Source organism: Canis lupus, chromosome 6 (genome assembly GCF_003254725.2).
Source record: "Canis lupus dingo isolate Sandy chromosome 6, ASM325472v2, whole genome shotgun sequence".
Classification (NCBI taxonomy): Eukaryota; Metazoa; Chordata; class Mammalia; order Carnivora; family Canidae; genus Canis; species Canis lupus.
Genome location: NC_064248.1, coordinates 24,879,081 through 24,897,119, shown reverse-complemented (window position 1 = coordinate 24,897,119; position 18,039 = coordinate 24,879,081). Strand labels below are relative to the sequence as shown.

General features: G+C 44.5%; 1 protein-coding gene across 1 annotated transcript; it reads right to left on the bottom strand.

Annotated features, from left to right (window-relative positions):
• Positions 1-1,876: 1,876 nt before the first annotated feature.
• GP2 (glycoprotein 2) lies at positions 1,877-17,992 on the bottom strand. Its single transcript, XM_025416362.3, has 11 exons — positions 17,832-17,992; positions 16,488-16,617; positions 13,402-13,788; positions 12,424-12,534; positions 10,063-10,274; positions 9,433-9,581; positions 8,010-8,255; positions 6,973-7,135; positions 6,045-6,129; positions 4,759-4,803; positions 1,877-2,410 (listed from the first exon to the last, which is right to left on the bottom strand). The coding sequence occupies exons 2-11, from the start codon at positions 16,588-16,590 to the stop codon at positions 2,352-2,354; spliced, it is 1,560 nt and encodes a 519-aa protein (XP_025272147.3). The 5' UTR covers positions 16,591-16,617; positions 17,832-17,992; the 3' UTR covers positions 1,877-2,351.
• Between the last annotated feature and the right edge of the window lie 47 nt (positions 17,993-18,039).

Sequence of the window (18,039 nt, the reverse complement as noted above, 5' to 3'; positions counted from 1 at the left end):
TCCACAGGATTGTGAACCTCTAAAGGCAGGGACTAGACTGTGTTTCATTCATTATTATACCTAGGCCCTTAGGTATAGGATGTAACAATTGCTCAGCCAGATTAGTGTTGACCAAATGAATGAGGTGGACTGGACATTCAGAGATTGTTATTCATTTAGCATGCCCATCTGCGGAAAACAAAAAAGCTGTAACTAGCTAAGTAGATTATAGATATATAGGTAGATAGATGGAGAAAACAAGGCGGCAGGTAAGTAGAGTAGGAGAGTTTGTGATGGATAGATGATAGGTAGGTAGGTAGGTATATACCTACATACATAGATAGGCAGGGTTGGCTCTGGTTGAGTAGAATCCCATGTACTTTACACTGGAAGAGATATTAGATGTGATATATCCCAGGGAGTTCTAGAACTTTGCTCTTGGTAACCGAATGGGTTATCATTGGTTTCTTTGAAGGCCAGAGGATGAGGGAGTCACAGAGGGGAGAGCTAAGCCCCCTATCTGACATCAACAAGAGTCTATTTACATTTAATGTCCACATATTGGGTATTCATATAGAATTATATTTAAAGAAAGGGCTCCACTGTAAATGTTAGAAAATCTTGTTCTAGTCCAGTTCCTTTATTCTATAGAAGGGAGAAGATAAGCCTCAAAGAAGGGAAATGTTAGGGCCACTGACTTCTCTTTCAGGTGCAATGTCAGTGTACCTTCTTCCTTAAAAATGTAGTACCTCTGAATCCTCTGACTTACTGGGATAAAAGAAGCAATTTCTCCCAAGAAATTCTCTTCTTAAGACACCACTATTATAGTAGACTTTTGGGGTATCTGTCCAAGAAACACTGTCATGTGTTTAAAACCTGCCAATTCAGGTTGGCCCATTGGCTATGTTTGCACTAGATGAGACCACTCACCTGGCCTCAGATATTTGCAGCAAGGGAAGCACTTTGACCCAAACAGGGAAATCACATTCCCTCTTGTACAATTTGGATGTAGGATACTAAGTGCTAGTTGGTCTCTGTGGTCCCTGAATTAGAAAGTGAGGTGAAGCTGCAATATCCATATTTAATTAAGACATGATGAGTGAAGAGGAAGAGCTAGTTTCAGAATAAAGAAGACACACCAAAATAAGCAGATATAAAGGCTGTGTGGTTTCAAGACGACCAACATATGAAAAACAGACAAACCTTGGTTTCTGGTGGTTTTCCTCATACAGCCAGGTTGTATCTTCTGTTCTTGGATTTTTTTTTTTTTGCTCCTATATCCTTATAATTAATTATCCTTTTGCCTGATTTAATTGGAATGGGTTTTTATTTCTTGCAACCATGCTATCTCTGAACATGAGAGCACTTTGGAAAGTCGTTTCCTTCTGGCAGATAAACAGGCTCCACTCCCCTGTGGCCTGGCCCTAATCTGATCATTTTCCCCAAGGCCAGCTTGGAGAGGCCTGTGTATAGCTATGGGAAGGAGAAGCATTCTCTCTTTATGGCATGTTTGTGGAGTTTTTTTGTGAGGGCCCATCAGGGGTTTCCAGAAAGAGACTTCACTTATCCCCCAGGTGCTGCTGTTAGATCCCCATGGCAGGATCAACACAGCATTTTTTGCTGGGACTTTTTGCTTACTCCAAGCAAGCACACCACTCTATTCATGGCTAGAGGTGTGCTCCAGAGTGACAGTGTCTCTGCATCCAAATCAAGCAGTTCCTCCAGCAGGTTTTGGCCTAGTCCTAGGCATATCAAAGCATGTCTATGGTATGGAGGGGGACAGGGGAACAGTGGGAACCGGTCTTCCCTGGAGTAGAGTTTCCAAAAGTGGACCCTTTACAACTTATTCCCATGGTGACTATTGAGACCATGATGGAAATACATCAGAGGACACAAGTAAAAGCAAGGATCAGTCTGTTCAATTCATCAGGAGTAAGAGCAAGGGGTACCTGGGAAGGAAGCATGGGAGGTGCCTTTTTTACAAGCTCATCCCCCTTCTCCTCCCCCACCCAGTGACACAGCCGCTCTTCCCTGGAATTACAGACATAACACATGCTACATTTCTGGTAAAGGCTGGAGCTACAGAGGCACGGAACAAGTCTGACCCCAGGATCCTGGTAATAAATGAAGAAGTCAGGCCAAGACAGGCCAACAGGGCCCCCCACCATGAAAGAAAGAGGAATATAAAAGCACAGAGTGTGTTGAACAAGGCAAAGCTCTTCCCTTTCCCCAAACCTAGCCTGGCCCGGAGTCTATGAACACCAAGATGGTTTCCATGATTTGGAGAGAGAACTGGCATTGCCGATGGGTGACTGGAAGCCATCACCAAAGGGAAGAATGCAAGCTTCAAGGCCAGATGCCCAGCTGAGGTCTCAAAACAGCTCAGCCAGGAGGATAGGCAGGAGAAGCATGGGCCAGGCCACCAGGAACCCTGAAATGCAAGAAAGATGCCTGTCAAGTGTTGGGCTTTGGAACTCAGCAGCCAATGCTAGCTAGCCTCTCTATCCTCTGACTTACAAGGACAAGAAAAGTAATATACCCCTAATATCTGTGCTAGGTTACAGCCCCTAGGAAGTGACAAAGGGGTCATGTGGTAGATGCAAAGCTATCTAACCATCAAACACTTTTTCATATTCCTTTGGGCACACTGGAAACCAATTTTTTCCCTAGCATCCTTTGCAGGTAGGTGAGATCATGTGATTGAATCTGGCCAGTGGAATGTGGGTAAAAAATCACATATACCATTTCTAGACCTGGTCCTTAAAACCTCCTACATGATTTTCCATGATCTTTCATCCACCATCTAGGGACCAGATGCCAAGGATCCAGCAGAGGAATTTCTGGGGACAGTGGAATTGCCAGAAGTTACCAGAAGGTAAGAACCTGAGTTCCTAATGACTGCAAAGCACAGAACTGTATCCCCCAGTGATTTAGTGGGAAATAAACTATTGTGTAAAAACACAGAAAGTTGAGGATTGTTTGTCACAGCAGCCAACATTACTTATGCTGACTAATACTAAAGAGGCAGAACGACACAGAGGTTAAAAAGAATCTGAGTCCTGATTTCTTAGTTTAGAATTCCAGTTCTAGGGGCCTCTGGGTGGCTCAGTTGGTTAAGTGTCTGCCTTCACCTCAGGTTATGATCCTGGGATCCTGGGATTGAGCCCAGTGTTTGGCTCCCTGCTCAGTGGGGAGTCTGCTTCTCCCTTTCCCTTTGCCCCTCCCCCTTGCTCATGCTGTCTCTCTGAAATAAATATTTTAAAGAAAGGAAGAAAAGAATCCCAGCTCTACAACTAGTTGTGCAGGCCTAGACAAGTTACTGAGCCTCACTATGGCTGAGTTTATCTGTATGCAAAATTAAAATATCATAAGTAGCTATTACCTCATGGGACTTTTGTAAGGCTTAAGTGAGTAAATTCATATCAAGCACTTAGAACAGTGCCTGGCACATGGTAAACACAATATAAATGTTGGTTTTGAAAAATTAGACTCTAAGATCTGGGAGGGTTGGAATCATATTTCCTCTGAAAATGACCATATACTCAGTGATAGTAAAGGGTGGATTCTGAATGATAGTTGCCTTGTACCAGGGGGGTTTGGGAGAGGTATATACACCCCTCCACACCCTACTACAAAGTTATAACATCTCTCCATCCCACAAACTTCAAAGGAACTTGCTAATGTCCTAGAAGGGAGTGAAGAATATCATAATTTTCTGAAATATTAGTGTATGACAATCAGTTTGTAATTATGAAACATAGGCTCCTTTTTCTCTTTGTTTTCAAATATCACCTCCTCTGAACACTTTTCTTGCCATTGACCCATTCTGATATTTATTTTTCCTTCCTATATTATTTTTTTTAAGATTCTATTTATTTATTCATGAAAGACACACACACACACACACACACAGAGGCAGAGACACAGACAGAGGGAGAAGCAGGCTCCATGCAGGGAGCCCAACGTGGGACCCGATCCCAGGTCTCCAGGATCACACCCTGGGCCAAAGGCAGCTCTAAACCGCTAAGCCACCGGGGCTGCCCTTCTTCCTATCTTATTAATAGAACCATCAAACATTGGTTCAGGACATGGCCACCCAGAATAAAGATTACATTTCCCAGCTTCCTTTGTAGCCAGGTGTAACTAAGCACTGACCAATGAGATGTAAGTGGAAGTATAAGGTGTCATCTTCTAGGAATGTTCCTTAACACTCTATAACTTCTTCTATATTCCTTCCAACCTGGTGACTAGATATGAAGAATGGAGCTCTGGCTGCCATCTTGGATCATGAAGATGAAGAAGGTGGAGGAGAGAGCTTAAAAAAACTTGGATTCTTGACAACCCTGTGGTACCTGGATTTCTTGCCTCTGGACTTCATTTATGTGTGAGTAAAATAAATGACTATCTGTTTTTAGACACAATTACTCATGCTGGTAACTTTCTATCACATCACACTCTTCTTTCTAAATTTTCTTGTTAGCTTTTTATTGCCTATTTCCCACACTATAACATAAACCCCATGAGGGCAGGCACCTGGCATATCCTGTTAACTATTATATCTTCAGCATCTAAAACAATGCCTAGCACACAGTAGGCACCCAATAAGTGTTGTTAAATGACTGGCCCCTGCACTAGACTATTAGCATCTCAAGAGCTAGACTTGGGACTGATTAATTTCAGGGTCCACAGTCACTAGCACAGGCTAAATCAATGTGCACTGACTTGAGGAAGAAGAGAGAGTTGGGAGGGAGGGCAGTGAGATAGGAGAAAATGATATACCTGCAGTGCTGGGGGTTCCATCTGTGATGTCAACAGATGCAGAACCTGGGGGCAAGAGCAGAGGTGAAGGTTTCCTCAGTCATGTGCTCATGACTGGCACTGTGGTCATAGCTACTCCAAGTTCTCCCAGACCACCACAGTCATTGACCTGGCCACCCACACTGTTGAGGCATCTGTTACTTAGCAGTTTCCTCTCTAAGCACATTTCATGCTTTTGAAATTTAGTCCTTCCAGCAGATTTGTGAGGAAAGTATTTGTGTCCATTTAACAGATGAGAAGACTGAGGCTCAATTGACCAAGGCCAAGTTGACCTTGTTGTAGATAGCAAAGCTGGGATTTGAACCCTCATCTGTCTGATTCCAAATGAAAGTTCCTAACCTTCCAATTACCCCGTGATACCACATGAAGCTCCAAGTTGAAGGCTTAGTAAAGAGGTAGGACAACTGAAGGCAGAGCCTTCTTTACAAGACAGCCTCAGTTTACTCACCTGGGAAATAGTTCTTACCTCCCTAGGATGTTGTGAGCATTCCATGTGATGATGTATATAAATTTTTGTACCGTGCCAGCCACATGTGTTATTACTATTACTGTCGTTGTTGTTACTAACATTACTGCATCCCAGTTTCTTTAGGACAAAAAAATTGCTTTAATTCCTCTGGGTTTTTTGACTCCTCCATTCCAGCAGGAACAAAAACCAGAAAGTAATGCTGGCCCATGGGTAGGATGGGTAAAAAATTGTGGGACAGTTAGAAAGTTTCCTTTACATCATGCCCCAGAATATTGTAACTAGATTTTGAAAAACATAGTCATTCGCTAGAAAACAAAGTTGAGTTAGGACCTAGACTTTACCCCTTTACCCAAAAGAGGCTGAGGTAAGGAGACCTGGCAGGAGGAGTAAGGGAAAGGACATATGCTGTGGAATCAATCTGAGCTGGGTTCAGTTCTAACTCCAGCTGCTCATGAGCTGAGTGATTTTGGGGTGAGCCACTTAATCTCTCTGAGCTTTAGTTTCTTGCCTGGAAAACAGACTCAGTCAGCAAAATGAAGTGAGTTGATGGATACTTAGAGCTTAGCCTGGTCTCCAGCACATAGGAGGCTCAGCAAAAATGGCAAATGCTATTATTATTACCCAAAGCACCTCATGGAAAGATAGATTCACTTGTAGGGGCTGCAGTGAGGAGGCAGAAAAGGCTCTAGGTTGTTACAATGGTGACCCCAGGCATCTGTGGTTAATTGTCAGCACTTAACCGGCCAGCTTGTCCTCTCACCAGAAGTTGGCCACTTACTTCTCCGAGTGATGGGTCCCAAATCTAGAACCCGAGCTGGGTTGATAGCCACTATTTCACTACGCTGTTGACTTCTCGAGCAAGACTGTGAAGACAGAGAAATCTCATTATATCAAAATTTAGAGTCCTATCCCTGGGATGTTCCTATCCCAGCTGTCCCTGCAATGGGACAAGAATCTGGCCCAAGAATGGGATCCTACCCACCGTGTGGCCTTGACTCTGAGGCTGTGGTTTTCTCAATCTAGAGAATTCTCACTATCATGTCAAGCAAACATGGGTTTGAATCTCATCTCCACCCTCTTCTAGCTGTCCAATTTGGAGCTAATGACTTAACCTCTCTATTACTATTAAACGGTACCTTCCTGTTAAAATGTGCATGTCTGCAATACCCAGGCACATAGTAAGCACTCAACAAATGCCCAGTACTAGCAGGAAGTACCTAACAGAGGTTAAGAACATGGATACTGGAGTTCCCTTTCAGCTCTGATGCTTTCTAGCTGTGCTGGCCCTGGGCAAAAGATCTCTCTGAAGTTCAGTTTCCTCATCTGTACAATGAGGTCATAAAAGAATCTACTTAAAGGGTTGTTGTGAGAATTTAATTAAATAAAGAATATGAAAGTTTTAGTGCAATTCCTGACATGGAATAGCACTTAAAAAGTCAACTATCATGAAATCATACAAAATATATCTTATGCCAAGGAAACCTAGTGGGCAGGCTTCTTCATCTGATCTGCTTCCTGGGGACACAACAATTGCATACACACAGGCTTTTCGGAGGTTGAGTGTCCATCCATTCACCCTTCCCTCCTTCCTCCCCTTCGTTCCTTCTTTCCATCTGTCTCTAATTCCAGTAAATATATATGAAGAGCCTACCAGGTAACAGGCCCCAAGTGAAGCTCTGAATAGTTCACTCCAAAGAGATACTCACCGGCTGGCACTGTTCATTAAGGGAATCGCAGAGATGAATCTCACAATGCAGGAACACTAGGTCATAATTTCCAGCAAACATGAACATCTGAACTGAGAACCGGCTTTCTGAGGACACCCCATTCTCCTCCACATGGATGGTGGAATCATATTGATTTGGGCAGCTGGGAAGGTGACAGGGGCAAGGGGCTAACTTTGAGAACAGCTCAAGGGACCTGAGGCCCTTGGCTATATCTTTAATCTGTATCCAGTATAAAAACATTATCACAGAGAATTAAAGAGTTCCCCCAATTCCCTCCATCCTGACATAGATAGACTTTTATTCCTCTGGGTTTCATTCAAGACATTTATTTATCAGCTCACGTGGTTTCAGTTTTGTGGGGCACAGACTCTGAGGTGAAACTGACTGCTTCAAACTGACTGCTTCGAGCCAGACCCACTTTCTAGCTAAGTGATCATGAGCAGATGACTTAACCTGCCTGAGCATTACTTTTCTTGTCTATACAGACAGTAATCCATACTTCCTGGGGTTGATGTGAGCATTTAGTGACACAGTGCTTGACACATAGCTAAACTCAATGATAAATATTAGCTAGTATTGTTACCATGGTTTGAATCATGATCTATACATATGTATGTTTCCTTTATTTTTGCCAGTTAATCATTTCAATGATATTTTGTCCCATAACACCTGCCATGCCATTTTCACATTGATTAGTCACTGTTAATATCTATATAATAGCCCATCATTACTTAATGGATTCCTATTTTTGAACTATGAACCTATTGCCAAAGTTTTAAAGCATACTGAAATGAAAAATAATTGGCATTTCTTTATCTTGCTGACCTACTTTAAAGCTTTAGGCTAAAATTTCAGGAGTGATATTCCTAGGTCAAAGGTACAGTCATGATATGTAATTCCAGATTATTTTCCAAAAGAGGTAAGCCAATTTACATAACTTCCAGGCAGGGCCAAGGGAACATTCTCCCCTGCAAAACCTTATTCAGGCCAAAAGATAACACAGGGTTGCCCCTTACCTGTTTCTGATGATGAAATATTTCACAGGGTCAGTCTTGTCTTTAGTAGGTGTGGCATAGCAGTTCCTCAACAATAGGTTAAACCGGGAGGTGTCCCCTTTCTCCAAGATGGCACCCACATAGAGCATGGATTCGACAGCCAGCACAGCTGCAGCCCCTTCATAAGGAGATATGTAGCTCTGGTCTTGGAACAAGGCCATCCTGACAGTGAACTCTCCTTCCCCATCCACACTGATGTTCAGAGAACTGAGAACAGGAAAGCCATAAGAGTGTTACCAGTGAGAACAAAATAAATCCATCCCTGCACTTGTGTGAGGCTATGAAGTGAAGGCATGCATATCTTTGATTCCTAAAGGAAGTCTTCAAACACTCAGTTAAATCAAGCATTTAGTATCTCTTAGGCACTAAACTTGATAAGTAGATGAGTGTGTCTCTGGATCTCCACCAGTTCTCCCTGCCTCACAGGGACTGCTATCTCCTTCACTCAAAAATAACTGCCTAGTGCTTGCCTTTGTCTTCCCCTCTGTACAATGGGATCAGTCTTGTGGGTTCATCATTTTAGCAGCAGAACTCCACCAGTGAATCATCCAGTGAAATATCCATTTTAAAAGAGGAATGGCTTTAATTTTTATCTATTATGAAACTTGGGGCCCGAACACAATACAGTCTGAAAACCATTGAACTAGAAAATTTCTAGTCCTAAGAATCCTGCCTCTCTGTGAGCCCAGGAGGCAATGAGGGGATGGGAAGGGCACCCTGGAGTTCTGACACCCTCAGAATGTCCCCCAGCAAGTCTAGGAATGCTGAGGAACCCATTCCACAGGGGCCTCATTCCAGGCACAGTGAGATAGCAGTGACCAAGCATCTTCCCAAGTGGACTCCCAACCAAATTGCTACTTGGTTCTATTTCTAGTGAATTGGGGCTGCTGTTTATCCAGTCAAAGCTGATCCCAGCTTCAATCACCCATGTGCAGGGATGCCTTCCTGTCCCACCATCCCCACACCACCAAGATTAGATCAGGGACCCTTGCTCCCCGATCCCATAGCACCCAGTGCTTCTCCCACATTGCATTCACCTCACTTGTAAATAATTATTGTTGTAATTAGTTCCTTAATTCCTTTCTTCCTCAAGATAAATGAAACCGTGGTATGTTTTTGTTCCTTAGCATATTTAATTAACATTATTTCATGTTGCTGCATTGCTTCATAACAATAATCTTTAATAGCCACAAAATATTCTATGTCTGCCTTGCGCATGCTGAACATTAATCTATGATCAACAAATATTTGCAGAATGAATAATGGGAAGAGTGCGAGTTCCTGAAGGAGGTAGGCAGCATTCTGAGGACATCTTAAGTTGTGCTTGAAGTGAATGTGATCAGTGCCAAGGTTATGGATCAAAGGTTAAGGATCAGTGCCATACCTTACAATGGGATGCAGGGCAGTTTGGAGGCTGACTTTCATGTCCAGTGGGTAGGCACACTGGAAATTGATGTTGAGGATGGTGTCTCTGATGATGAATTCATTGGCCAAGGAGAGGGTGTTTTTGTAGATGGCATGGGTTCCATTTCTCTTTGGCATGAAAACAAGACCACATATATGTTTATGTGTGTGTAGATGTATCTAGAACTCAGGCTTGCCTGACAGCAAGGTTAATGCTCTCAATTATGCTGCCACCCTGCCTTCTGATCTCCAGGAAGCACCCCCACCCGTCAGGCTCTGATGCTTTATGGGAAGGGGAGTGAGAATCCCAGATCAAAAATTAAAACAATAATTTTTGGCCTTTGGAGAGAATCAGCAACCACCATGCTTGCTCCCATGTCGACCTCTCCCACATCACCCCTAATTAAAATAATCATAATGGTAGCTTACATTTATTGAGCTCAAGTAGCAAACCTGTTCTAAGCTCTTTACATGAACCAGCATGTGTAATCTCAGATACTACTAGAAGCCCAGAGAGGGTCAGTGACTTGTCTAAGTTCTCACAGCTACTTAAATGAGTTTCATAGCCCAACTCCCACCCTTTGGCAACAATGGTATAAACACCATTCACCTCCAGAATGTTTCCACAGGCCCTCGCCTGGGTAGGGCTGGTCACAGATATCCAGTTTCTCTCCTCTCTTTGCATCATATTGCTGCAGTTCCAGTCTCGCAGGTAGGCGATGACCTCGTCCCCAAAACCCAGGCCTCCCAGCTGACACTTGTCCAGTGACACCTGGATCTCCTTGGCCCCGCAGTTCAGCCGAGGCTGCAAACTGTGGACATCTGGAAAGTTGAGAAGGAGATAGGTGGAGTGGACAGGGCTTTGGAAGCAGTGGGCAGAGCCCACATTCCGCCCTTTACAAATGCCATCATACCCACTGGGGAGTTGGATAGACTAGTTGGGGCCTGGGACCCATGTAAGATTCACACTTAGGCTTGTGGTAGATGAGGTTGGCAAAAAAAATCCCCTAGTTCAAGATTTCTAAGCATCCTGTGTTTAGGCGTGGGGAGGTCTTGGGAACCCGGGATTAGGGTCTTTGGGGATTGGGGTCTCTAGAGAAGTAGGACTATCCTGTATTCCAGACTAGAATCAAAGGTAGATATATACTACTCTGACTCTCTGGCTTTGTGAAGTCAGCACATATGACCAGGTTCAGGGCCATTGTATTTCATTTGTTCATTCATTCACTAATTCATTCCATTCATTCATTCATTCATTCATTCAACATTTATTCAACAGATACTTCTTGGGCATTTACAATTTTCACTGCTCTAGGTACTGGGAATACAGTGTTTGTCAAAACTGACACAATCCCTACCCTTATTTATGGAGCTAAAATTCTCATAGGGGAGATTAAGTAAACTAAGAGAAATATCAATTTGATTGGATTCATGAATGCTTTCATTCAAATACTTTTAGTAACCACCTTCTGGATGTGCAATGCACATTCAACACAAAAATAAAGAAAACATGGGCCCAACCCATGAGGAGTCCTTGGTCTTGTGTAGGAACCAACATATCAGTAGCTTATTAAGATGCTATATGATTAAAGTACTAACTGAAGTATATTCTAGGTGCAGAGGGAAACACAAGAAGGCATATCTAAGTCTGTCAGCTAAGTCAGGGAAGAATTCACGGAGGGCTGGAACTTGGTTCAGTGGAAGGAGTTTTGCAGGTGCAAGAGAGGGCACCCCTGCCTAAGGGAACAGCAGAGGCAAAAGCATGGTGATGGGAGAGAGGATGTGTGTTTACAGAGATGCAGAGCTCAGGTGTATAGGAACTTAGAATGGGTGGGGGTGGAGTGTGAGAGATGGAGAAGTAAGCAAAAGCCAGATCTCAATGGGGTTGTGCCCAGAAGCAATGGAGACTTGCTGAGTAGCCACCAATGAAGACTTGAGGCAGATCACCTGCCCACTCAATCAGCTGAGAGGACCTGCTAAGGACACCCTTGGAGTCTCCAGGTATAAGGAGGGCATCCTTGAAGTCCAACATCTGATTCTGTGATGGCCCAAAATCTTGGAAACAACAGAGTGTCTGGGGGCTTGCTCACTCAGTGAGCAGAGAGAGCCTTCATGGAGAGCAAGGTTGTTTCCTTATAGTTTCTTGCCCCACTCCACTCTTGCCAGGCACACCCAAGCACTACCTGGTCGACACTACAGCCCAGTTTTCCAAGCATATGCTTGTTCTTGGCTCACTATCTAGGACACCTTCTCTTCCACAGGGACTGGGAGTGTGCTGTGCATGCTTATGCCAATGACAAGAGTCAAAGGCCCTCATTAGACTCCTAGGAGGGAATGAAATAATCTTAATGGGAAACTCATCCAACCCCCATCCAGGGCTTAGGGCTTGTTTATGGCATCTCTACCCATGAGTCATCTGCCTCCTGACTCCTTGCTTACCTCCTGGAACAAGAACCTCATCATCTTCCCAGCCCACCCAATTGGACAACTCTGATTTAATTTTTGTAATTGCTCTTTATGGTGGTTATTTTTACTATTATCTTATTCCCATTTTGCAGATGAGGACATTAAGGCTCAGAGAGTATAGGCGTCTTCCCAGGCCCCAGAGAGCTACTATGTCACAAATCCAGAACTGGCACAGGAGTCTGCCCGTGTCCATCACATGTAGATTCTGCAGCTATTTGAATGAAGCTCCCACATTTGCAGAGTACTCACCTGGCCCTCATGGTCAAGCTCATCCGTGCCAGAGCTGCTTCCTGAACCTGTGATCCAAAGACTGACCTGGAAATTTTTCCCATTCCTGCTCTCCTATCCTTGCAAATGGCTTTGAGAACCTTTATTCCCTGACCTCAGTTCTATCCCCAATGACTCTAGTCCACCTCTTGTCCTCACCCTCTGAAACTCCCTCTCTGCTGTCTTGCCCACTCAGACCAGCATTGTTCCTACTGTCCAGTCCCACTGAGCCACTCACCAGAGCTGTTGAGGTCCGATCTGCAGAAACAGTCCCAGGTGCCATTGAGAAAGCTACAGGCCTCTTCCGGGCGGCAGAGGTTCTTACACTTGTCTGTAGCAGTGGAGGCGTCTGGGGAGTAAAGCACAGAGGAAGAAGATCAGAATGCAGAGCAGTGTGATCTGAGGCCACTAAGGCCAACTCTGTCATTCTACCAGGGTACAGAAGTCCTGCCCAAGGATGTACAATAAGTATGTAATGGAAGGGTCAAACCTCAAACTCAGATTTTCTGATTCCCAATCCAGTGAAATGAGAACCCAGAGGCTGCCATCCTAATGGTTACAATGTGGCAGACACTATTATGAGTACCTTTCACAAATTAGCTCATTCAATTTTCATGGTAATAGTATGAAACTGGGTAGCATAATGGTTAAGTATATAGATTGTGGAACTAGAGTGTCTGGGTTCAAATCCCAGCTCTATCATGTTCTTGCTCTGTGACACTGGGAGAGCTGCTTAACCTCTCGGTGCGCTAGACCTCTCATCAGGTGTAGTTATTTTGTACCTATATCTCATGAGGCTGGTGAGAAGATTAAGTGAGTTATAATCTAAAGCACTTTGGATGGGAGTGAGGACACTGTGCTTTGGCTGTTACTTTTGCCGTCATCCATTTTTACAGATCAGAAAAAGCTCAGAGAGGTAAATTAAGCTGCCCAAATGAAATATAAATCTGAATGAGCCTCAGTTCTTCATATTAGGCTACACATAGAAGATCTATCTTTCAGGAGATTTGGCCCTCAACTCTGAGTTTCTGGCTTTCCTTGAAATGCTGGAAAGCCTGGCAACCTTGGGTGACATCCCCACTGGGCCCTAACAGGCAGGAGCTGAATCGAGACTGTCCTGCTTAGTCTCCTGGTCTGCTCTCCACTCACTGCTGATGTCTGGGCCCAACTACAGGTAGCCCCACCCCACAGCTGCCTCCAGCTCTCTGCAGCTCACCTGTGCAGTACCTCAGACTACACTTGGGGGTGCCCTCCAGCCGGTACACGTGGAACTCGCCCGGGCAGGCCTTCACCTGCACCACAGTCTTCCAGAGACAGCAGTTGCCGCTCCAGTGGGCACAAGCAGTACGGTTAACAATGCCCTCCGCAAGGGTGGGGTGGGTCCCGTTCAGCCACAGGGGAGCATCTGTCTGGCATCGGTACATTGGGACGCAGGTCTCGGGCATCCTCACTCCTCCATCTCCCACAAAGCGGTACCAGCCATGCTTGTCCTTGTCACACACTTGGCTCCCTTCTGTGTTCTCTGTGCTTCGTGAGGGTTCATCCAGGAGGGTGTAATTCTGGCAGGGGTCATAGGAACGAGTGTTGATGAGGTTTCTGTTACCTGGAAAGCAACAGTGTTTACTGAGCATCCTCAAAGTCCATGGGATTTCAATCCCCCCCCCCTCCACACACACACTCTATTGTTTTTGTTTTGTTTTGTTTTGTTTTGTTTTGTTTTGTTTTGTTTTAGAGAGGGAGAGCAGGCAGGAGAGAGAATCTCAAGCAGTCTCTATGCTTAGTATGGAGCCCAACATGGGGCTCAATCTCATGACCCTGAGATCATGACCTGAGCCCAAATCAAGAGTCAGACACTTAACCGACTGAGACAATGAGGCACCGACACACACTCTCTGTTTTGAATTTTGAATGTGCTTAAGGACCCTAATGAGGACATGAGGCAAACAACCTATTCATTAACCATCACCAGCCTTCATCACCTTAGAGTCAGAATAATATGAGGACTTTTTATGGTATTTTATAGGCATTAAGAACACCAAGGTCTTCACGCTGCACAATTCCAAGGGGCATCCTTATTGAGCTTGGTGCCCTCTCCCTGGCTCTAGAGTTGTGCGGTGCTCCCCTGTGCAACTGTACACTGTGGTCCTCTCTGACCAATGTATTATAAATGTAATATGGGCTCACTGGAAAAACTTCAAATGTCATTAAAATGAATAAAGTAGAAATGAAAGTTGTCATAAGCCCATTCTATTTCCAGAAGTAACCATAAATTTGCTGTACAGTCTTCAGACTTTCTATGCATATGTTTAAAATATAGGGTTTTTAAAGTGGGTTTAAAGCTGTACAGCTTTTTTCCCCATTTACATATTTTACTTACTATATCATAGACATTTTTCCATTATTAATAGATATAGATCTAACACAAGATTCCTCAAGCTCAGCACTACTGATGTTTGGCGTTGGATGATTCTGTGTTATGGGGGACTGTCCTGTGCATTGTTGGATGTAGCTTTCCTGGACTCTTCTTGCTAGATTCCAGTAGTTCCTTCCTCCTGGAAGTTGTCTCCAGACATTGTCCAAATCACCTCCAATGGAGAACCACTGCTCTAACAGGACAATTTCTAATTTGCTGATCTCATGTTTTTGTTTTTTAGGTTTATTTATTTATTTTTTAGACAGAGAGAGGAGAGGGACAGAGGGAGAGAGAAAAGGAGAGAATCCCAAGCAGACTCCCTGCTGAGCACAGAGCCTGATGTGGGGTTCAGTCCCACCACTCTGAGATCATGACCTGAGCTGAAATAAAGAATTCAACCTTAACTGACTAAGCCACCTAGGAGCCCTTGATCTCATGGGCTTTTTTTCTTTCTTTCTTTCTTTTTTAAGATTTTATTTATTTATTTGGAAGAGAAATAGAGGGCATGAGTTAAGGGGAGGATAGAGGGAGAGGGAGAAGCAGACTCTCCGCTGAGCAGAGAGCCCAGCTCAGGCCTTGATCCCAGGACCTGGGAAGGCAGATGTGCAACCAACTGAGCCATTCAGGTGTCCTGATCTCATGGTTTCTAACAGATTCAGGAACTATGTTGTGTGAGGAGGCTGAGAGGTCAAGGGGTGGGCTGGCCAGTCAGAGTTTAAATCCAGCTCCACACCTGCTGGCTGGATGACCTTGACAGGTGGTTCAACTCCCCTGAGATTCATCTGCAACATAACACCTGCAGGCTGGTGGTTTCTAAACTCCTTTCCTATGCCTTGAGTCACAATGTTTGCCATATCTGTGTCCCCCTCTCCAATTATCTACTTAATATGTTTCTTTCAATGATTCTCTATAAATTTGTTTCATCTTATGGAATAATATCTGTGATACCATAGGTACGATGTACTAGTTAGATACTCTTAATATACATGAAAAAAATATGCACAGCCATCAAAAAATTCTTTAAGAGCTTGTCATACACCACTGTAGTCCTCTCAGGAGGTGTCCCACATTTTGGGGACATAAAGTCCTAAGGCATTGCTAGAGGATTAAATGAGATAATAAGTGTAAAATGCAAAACACAGCATCTGAGGCCTAGTAGGAGTTCGGGCTGATTCTCTTCTCCAGTTTTGATTTACTGAATTCAGGCTCTCAGTGTAAGAGCCTGAATTATGGACAAATATAGACACAGGATCACATTCTTGTAATACACGTCAGAGGGACTTTTTAGAAAAGGAGATTTTCAAGCCTTGCTTATCTATATGCTTGTTTTAAGAAAAGGAGTCACTGCTGTTCTTGGATTACTTCCCACATACCATCCTTCCCCGCCCCACCACCCCCTCCACAGGTGACTTAGGCAGAAATTTCAGCCTGGTGTTGAGCCTGAAGACCCTTTCTACAAGCATCTGAGATGCCCTGTCCACAGATCTTTGAAAGGACCACCAAGAGATCACTACCTCTAGTCCTTTCTTTTTATAGATAAGCAAACATTCAGAGGAAGGAGAAGGTGCTTGACAAAGCAAGGGCACAGAGTGACTAGGTGATTCATGTCTCCATGAATCTGGGCTCTCTGAGCTCCACATATCTGGGCATGGGAAGTTATGTTAACTGGTTCCATGGTCCTTGAGGGGGGAGATTTCTGATTTGGTTCTTTAAGAGATTATGGCTGCATTCTATTTTCCCTCATCTTGCTCCTCTTGACTTCTAGCTGCTGAGTCTTTGCTTTAGACATGTCCCTGTCCCCTTCACTGACCCTGAACTACCTTCCCTGTGCTCCCCCTCTCCCCAGGTATTACAGAGCATCTGAGATGCCAGGTGAGCAGAGCACACACCTTGCTGTTCTGGAGATGCCAGGGTCAGAATGCAGGAAGCCAAGGCCAGCCACAAGACATAAGAGCCCACCATCTTTTCCATAAGTTGAGGCATGCAGGTCATTCAGCAGCGTGCAGATTCTCCATGCAGCTAGGGGAAGAGAAAGACTCAAATACCATCAGGGTGACAGAGGTTATTTCTCTGGGTATAAGGCTAAGATGGGAATTCACATCAATTCAGCACCATGATTTATACTCAACCCCTCGCATATGTTAGCTCATTTAAGGCTCTGAACCACCCACCAGGGAAGGTACCATTCTTGCTCCCATTTATGGATGAAGAAGGATATTGGACTCAGAGCATATTAATCCCAGAAATATTTACTGAGCTCCTCCTACATGCAGGCACTATGCTGGAAGTGAAACAGCTTGCTTAAGGCCACAAGCCCATGTTCCCAGAAGCAGACCCATGACTTCTTCCATGAAGGGCCATATAGTTTTAAAGCAGGTGTGACTTGCAGAGAGGAGGTGGGATAACGACAGTAGGAGGCTTGCCAAGGGGATGAGGTTGATAGCAAGAAAACCAAAGGCAAAGTTGGTACTGAAGAACATCCTAGAAGGCCTCAGGTTGGCTCCTACTCAAGCATAGGTAGAGGCTCTGGGAGACTGGATGGAATGCTATGAGTATCTACAGACAAAAGTAACAGCTGCTTTCTTAGTTCCGGTGTCTTGGGCACTGCCTTAAGAGACTCCTGAAATGCCTATAATGCATACAGATTTCCTGTAAGGGTAGGACCATGTCAGGCTAGTCCACATTGCTTGCTCCTAGCATGGCGTTTGGCACATATGGGGTGCTCAATAAAGGTCTGAGCAATAAATGAGTAAGTACATGGGAGGTGGGGTAGACAGAAACAAGGAGCTATGAAGAGCCTGTCAACACTAATTAGTAACACTCCCTCTTCAGGGAAACTTTCCTCCAATGAGCAGATCTTTGATGACTTCTTAAAGCCTCTGGAAGACTCAGGTTGAAGCTAGAGATCTATATGTTTCTGGAGCGGATATCATGAATATGTTACTAGAGAGCACCCAGGACTGGTAATTCCTAGGGATGAGATCCCAAGTAGGGGCCTACGTTCCTGGAGGAGGGACAGGCTGAGGGGGGATCTTTAGACCTGGAATAGCCAGCAGGTAGTTGGAACCATGGTTAAGCTGGGCACAGACGACATCTAGAGCACCTGACCGGGCTGAAAGCTCTTCTGAAAGTTTCCAGAAACAAACAACCCTAGCACATCCAGTGAGTCAAGGGTGGTGGGGGAGCCCCCCAAGATCGGAAGAAAGTCTGCTGGGGCTTGAAGTAGGACTTACCTGGGGGTACAAACACAGAGCTGTCCTCCTCTGGTCAGCCATGGGAAAGCCTGCTGTGTACCATACTTTTATTGCAATTTCCCACCTACGTGGCTCTCCATGATTGGTGCCCAGGTAGGACTGGAATTAATCTTCCAGGTAGGTATACATTGGTCTTGTTGGGCGTAGGTAAGATAAGTGATTTACTACAGAAAATAGCAGAAGAATG